The sequence below is a fragment of the Triticum aestivum genome, chromosome 2A, assembly GCF_018294505.1.
Source record: "Triticum aestivum cultivar Chinese Spring chromosome 2A, IWGSC CS RefSeq v2.1, whole genome shotgun sequence".
Classification (NCBI taxonomy): domain Eukaryota; kingdom Viridiplantae; phylum Streptophyta; class Magnoliopsida; order Poales; family Poaceae; genus Triticum; species Triticum aestivum.
The window spans coordinates 281,610,865-281,616,962 of record NC_057797.1 but is presented as its reverse complement, the minus strand read 5'-3'; the positions used below and the strand labels follow the sequence as shown (position 1 = coordinate 281,616,962).

General features: G+C 48.2%; 2 protein-coding genes across 2 annotated transcripts in view; one reads left to right on the top strand and one right to left on the bottom strand.

Moving 5' to 3' along the window:
* Positions 1-252: 252 nt before the first annotated feature.
* LOC123188528 (transmembrane protein 184 homolog DDB_G0279555) overlaps positions 253-6,098 on the top strand; it is a 9,903-nt gene continuing 4,057 nt past the window's right edge. Inside the window, exon 1 of the mRNA XM_044600692.1 lies at positions 253-411. Coding sequence (XP_044456627.1) covers positions 393-411 — 19 coding nt within the window. The 5' untranslated portion in view covers positions 253-392. The remainder of the gene's footprint in view (positions 412-6,098) is intronic.
* Positions 1,913-2,648, bottom strand: LOC123188529 (uncharacterized). Its single transcript, XM_044600693.1, has 2 exons — positions 2,217-2,648; positions 1,913-2,140 (listed from the first exon to the last, which is right to left on the bottom strand). The coding sequence occupies exons 1-2, from the start codon at positions 2,646-2,648 to the stop codon at positions 1,913-1,915; spliced, it is 660 nt and encodes a 219-aa protein (XP_044456628.1).

Genomic DNA, 6,098 nt, shown 5'->3' with positions numbered 1-6,098 from the left:
GTTGCCGGCGAGGACAATTATTCATTTTGGAGGCTGGCTGTGTTGTCGGCCGCTGGCTGATGCCGGCAATGGACGTGTAGGCCGCTGACCTAAACTAGGACTTGGCATTTGAAACGTTCATTTGGGTTTTTAAATAGACACGAACAGAATGAGGCAAATGGATGCGGCCACGTGCGCCCAGCACGATCACCGCATCCCAGGACATGTCCGGACACGATCTTAAATTTCATCTCAAACGGACGAAATTCGGACAAAGCGATGGAGTTGGCCTGACTCCTCGAAAAAAAACACCTGCTCCCACGCGGGTCGCGAGGAGGCCAAACAAGTCTCTGCACCGGAGCAGGAACCGAGAGAGAGAGAGAGTCCACTGCCCGTCTGCGCCAAAGCCCCGCATGGAGATCCTCCAACAAGGTGAGAGTTCTCGCTCCTCTCCCCGCAGACAGCACCCCGGTGGTTTCATTTTGTCGGTGGATCCCTTCCCTTGGTTCCGGGGCTTCTTGGTTTTGATCCGCTTAGCGCGTCCATCCCTGCCTTCTTGCGAATCTCGATTCCAGGAATGGAATAGGCAGCAGAATACGCGGATCCCTGCATCTGCCCCTTGCTCAACGGACGCCGCCCCATCGCCGTCTCCCGATTTCAGTGCCACCCCGTCGCCGTCTTCCCTATTTCACCGCCGCCGGCTTCCGATTTCGCTGCCGCCCGTGCACCAACAGCACGGTCGCCGTGGCCAATATGCACTGATTCAGCTGTGCCCGCCGCTCACTCTCCAGGAGGCTGTGTTCGTCGCCGCTGGCATCTGGATGCGGTGGCCTGCTCTTGCTCTGTCTCTGCTCTTGGGGTTCCCTCGGCACCGCGCTCTGGTTTGCTGTGTGCGGCGACGGCGATGGCATGGGCGAATTGGCAATTAGGCAGTGTTTCGGTGAAGTTCTTGGTAGTGTTTTCTCGTGTCAGTACCTGGCTACCTGCAAATGCAATTTACTGTCCATCAAAACATCGTTTTACAAGGAATGGAAATACACATGCTATTGGATGTTTTTTTAATATACCCTGTATACACTTTACAGTGTCAAGACTTACTTGTCTCGCAAACGGGACCTTATTTGTTGTATTGAGTGCTCATATGCTTGTGGCGGAAAGTAGTACATTTACAGAGTGATGCAGAGAATTTCTATGCCAATTCTACTAACTGCACTTATAATGATATGAAAAAAGTATAGATAACCCCCACAACTATTCCATTTGGATCACATAACCCCCTCATCTTTAAAACAGGGTTCTTAATCCCCTAAACTATCCCAAACCGGACAAATCACCCCCTAACCTTCACTTTAGCGGTATGGGACGGTGGTTTTGCATACGTGGCGTCTGGCTTGGGCCCGCCGGCTGGCCACGTCGGACAGGGGCTGCTGGGTGCGGTCTAAAACGACCCCCCCAGCCGGTTGGACCCAAATCAGCCGCCGCCGCCGCTTTTGTAGCTTTTGTACTGGAACGCAATGCTGTGTGAGCTTTGTACTGATTTTCAGATTTAAGATATGAGCATTGAACTGCAAAGAAATGTCATGTTTGTTCATTGTAATGTTCATTTCACAGCAAATTCAGAAGTTAACAACAATGTTACTGTATTTTATCGCAACTGTACAAATTAATGAGATCAAATTCAGAAATTTACAGCAATGAGTTAAACCTGACATATGACACTTTCGGTAAGCTTCATGTCACATAATAATCTTTACTCATAAGTTTCACATAATAATCTTTACTCATAAGTAATCAGACAAATGCTTAAGGTCTTTGACATACTAAACCAGAAAAATGCTTAAGGTCTTTGACATACTAAACATCCACAAAAGGCTGGAGACACTCAATTTTCAGATGAACAAAATGCGCGCACATTGAGAAGCAAGCTGGACATTCAATGTTCCCCAGTTAGAAACCATTGAAACCTGTTCTGACTTGGCACTTGCTGTGAGCCTGAAGTTACTTGAACTCTTGGAGCAGGCTGTGAGCTTGAACCTGCCCTGTTGTGATTCCTTCTCTGGGTTCCCCTTCCAACAGGTTGAGAAGCAGTTTTGGGCATTGAAGTTGGCCTTGCTGGACTATGCGCTGCTTGCTTCTTTGTCCTCTTTCCTGGGTGTGGCACCTGACAAACATAATTATTAGTACTATTTTTAGAAGTGAACAAATATTACTGTTAAAGTTCAGACATAACTAATTACCTGTGTGTTGTTTACTAAATCTTTTTGCTGTTTTTTCCTTGCTCTTTTTGCTGCTCTTGTGTAGCTAGCATTTTGTTTCTGACCTTTATTTGGATTTTTCTCACAGGTTCTTTTGTTATGAGAAAAGCTCCCACACATAGAACATGCAATTTTAATGCCTTTCTTTGAAAGCTTGTTCCCCTGAGGTTTCTCACCTTCTTCTCTTCTTCTTTTTGTCTTCTTTCTTCCTGGCATTACCCTATGAGGAGGTGGATGAGGTTTTGGCATGTCAGCAACTGGCCAACTCTCTTTTCCCTCCACTGGTTGCAAGACATGGTTATATATCTTGTCGTACTCAGAGATCTTGTAGCATGGGGCAATGTAATCATCTATCAGTCCAGAGATTGTGTAAATTGCACTGATTGCATGGTGTACCTTCTCCATCTGAATCATCTAGCCAAGAGTTTTCAGGCACTGCCTTCATCATATGACATATCGTCATCACTTTCAAAGTATGGTGTACCTTCTCCATCTGAATCATCTAGCCAAGAGTTTTCAGGCACAATAAAATCATCAGACACATTGCATGTTTTGCCCTCATCTTCTCTCAACATGTTCTTTCTCACTTTCTCCTTCAATTCTTTTGCATATTTTCTCATCTCCAAGACCTCATCATCAGATGCTGAGCTGTTGCTTTCTGAAGGGGGGATAGCATAGTCACTATCAGATAAATCACTGCCACTATTTACTTCCTCCTCAACTACACTTGATTTTCCTCTACTAACTGTTAATTTAGATGTCCTTCTAGGCTGGTAATACATGTTGGAAAATTTCCAAGGTTCTGGTTCTTCCATGTGCCCCTCTGCACCTACATATTGGTGCTGCTCCTCTGCACCTACATATTGTTGCTGCTCCTCTGCATTTGCATGAACCTGCTGCTCCTCTGAATGTTGTTGCTGCTCTTCTCTAACTGAATTGTGCTGCTGCTCTTGTGCATACTCATCCTCCCAGTAACTGCTGCTCTTGCTGCTCTTCTCCATGCCTCAGATCTGTCCACAAAATTAAAAGAATCTGAATTAAAAAACACTCCTTCAATTTTAGTTCTAGTCGAATCAACCCTAAATCAAATAATTTGAGTGTACCATAATCAATTAATCGTACATATCATGGTGGCAGTAAACCAAATCAATAATTCCATACATGACAGACGTAAGATAATCTGGAACCAAAATCCATGAAATCCCCCAAACCCTGGAAACCCCAACCTAAAACAGAGAAAATACAAAGGTATTGCAATACATGTTTGGGCATCCATCTTCGGTGACTGACCTGCTCGCCGCGCCGCCGTCCGATACTCACTTCATGCCGCCGACCATCATCCCTAAACCTCGTCGCCGCCGTCTCTCAGAGAAGGAGATCGTGTTGGAGATGAAGAGAAGGGAGGCGAACAGGCTGGGTTTGGGTCGAACCGGCTCGGGGGCGTCGTTTTAGACCACACCCAGCAACCCCTGTTCCACGTGGCCAGCCTGTGGGCCCAAGCCAGATGCCACGTATGCAAAACCACCGTCCCATACCGCTAAAGTGAAGGTTAGGGGGTGATTTGTCCGGTTTAGGATAGTTTAGGGGATTAAGAACCCTGTTTTAAAGATGAGGGGGTTATGTGATCCAAATGGAATAGTTGTGGGGGTTATCTATACTTTTTTCTAATGATATAAGTGCCTCATGAAAATTGGAAGCAATTTTGATGTGGGAAACGAGGAATAGCCTGTTCGGCTAGTAGCTGTGTCATGCTATGGTTTGCCCTGACTTCGCAAAAAATAAATAAATGGTTTGCCCTGCATACATCCCTTGGTTTGCCCAGGACTCAAACCTGAAACAGTCAGATGGAGTAGATAATTCTTCCTTGTGTGCCAGCGCTACTACTTGATTGTGTGCCAGCATTCAGCTTTGAGTCATAGCTGATTCTCAATTTGATGCACTTGTTCCAGGTGCTAAAGCCATAGTACCTCAACATTGTTGGAAAGAAGCTGAGCTTAGTCAGTCTGAATGGAACAATCTAAGCTGTAGTGTAAATCTTTTGCTTATGCAGTTATGCTCATTTCTGGTGGTACCCAGTTTCTAGATCCACTTCAGGCAACATGGTAGCTTTGTCCTTTAAAATTATTTGTGGTGGGTGGGGGTATAAGCGGAGTCGGTATTCCCTACTGTCTGTTTCGCCGACAGCTTCTGGATTTGATATGGTTTAGTGCAATTACTATCCAGCACTATCCTTGTCCGGTTCAGCTTCCCACGTATGCACATTTTATTTTTATTTAAGCATGTAGACATTAGCCCCTTTATGGTTTGTACGATTACTCGTACAAATTCTTAATCGAAAATTTCCCAAAGCAGATGGTTCCTAAGAATCCGAAGGGTTGAAACTTCCACGAAAAACTTCGAATTGGGAGTAAAAAAGTACCATTGGGCTGTGGATGAGCTCTCAGCTCAGTGTTCAGAGTGCAGTGCTGCCTCCTAGCCTGTGCGGGTTCGAACCTCGGTTCTTACACGGGTCTCACATCTCCTTCTTTATTAAAAATCAGTAGGGGCTTCTCCCCACTACTGGTCTAGTTTTTTTTTTCATTGGGCTTTGGTGTTTGTGCTTCCATGAAATGTCTGTTGAAGTTTTGTGTGGTTGTATTGGCCTGACGCGACGATGAGATAAATAGAAGCATAAAAAAGGGCAGCCCAGTGCATGTAGCTCCCGCTTCCGCAAGGTCCAGGGAAGGGTCCGACCACTTTGGGTCTATAGTACGCAGCCTTTCCCTCGGTTCTTACATGGGTCTCACATCTCCTTCTTTATTAAAAATCAGCAGGGGCTTCTCCCCCTACTAGTCTAGTTTTTTCTTCATTGGGCTTTGGGTGTTTGTGCTTCCATAAAATGTCTGTTATCGAAAAAGGCTTTCACCCCGCTTTATATATAAAGCAATGATCAACCACAGCCCAAGTACAAACGCACCCCATGACAACACATACACACACCCAAGGCGGGATACATAGGCGCTAAGCGCAGCAACACCACCCCTAACACTACAAGAGCAATCGTGGTCCTCCACCGTGAACACGCCACCGCGAAGAGATGAAGCCGCATATGACGAACCGTGTGCTGCAAGGCGGCGCCTCCAAGAAGGTTACGACGCCAACGCGCCGCCACTGCCCGACCCGGAGGTCAGAGTTTCCCCTGGAGCAACACGATGACCGATGAGAGCCGCGACGACGCCTTCAAGAAGGGAACGCGCTACGCCGCCGCCTGTCCGTCCGAAGATAGAACAGGTTTTCACCCCAGCCAGCACTCACTGCCATCAAACGCCACACCCCGTCCACCATGACGCCCACACGGCCATGGTCACCGGGCAGCACCAAGCCACGGGCTCTACCCATGAGCACCGTGCTACCACCACCAGGGCCGCCGCCCCGGCATCCAAGACCTTGACACCACCTCACCCGAGGCCCGTCACTACCCCAACCAAAGAGACGAGTGGAAAGGCCTTGCCTTTCACACCCCTGGGCGGCCCGAACGCCGAGACCCAAAAGGCCGACCAAAATTGGCCTCCATCGACCCGTCCAGACGCCGGGCACGAGACGAGCTCGGTCCTGCTGTTGGGCGCGAGACGAGCTCTGTCCCGCAGCCACGGGCGTGAGACGAGCAATGGACTGCAGCTGGGAGCGGGCCAGCCCTTCGACGGAGGTACAGCTCGGATGACGAGGAGAGGAATCGAAGGCGACACAGGCCGCTCATCGACGGGCTGACGCCGGAGGAGACCAGCCGCCATCGTGAAACGATCCAGGCCACCACCATGAGCTACCACCACACTGTGACAGCCCACATCCACGCCGAGTCCCCGAGGAGCAGCCCCGAGCCACCTT

What these genes read in the sequence shown, in the direction of transcription:
- LOC123188529 (XM_044600693.1), bottom strand. Translation starts at nt 2,648, where the DNA reads ATGATTCAGATGGAGAAGGTACACCATGCAATCAGTGCAATTTACACA. An exon ending in ATTTAGTAAACAACACACAG is followed by an intron (nt 2,141 to 2,216) that starts GTAATTAGTTAT and finishes TATGTTTGTCAG; the next exon opens with GTGCCACACCCAGGAAAGAG.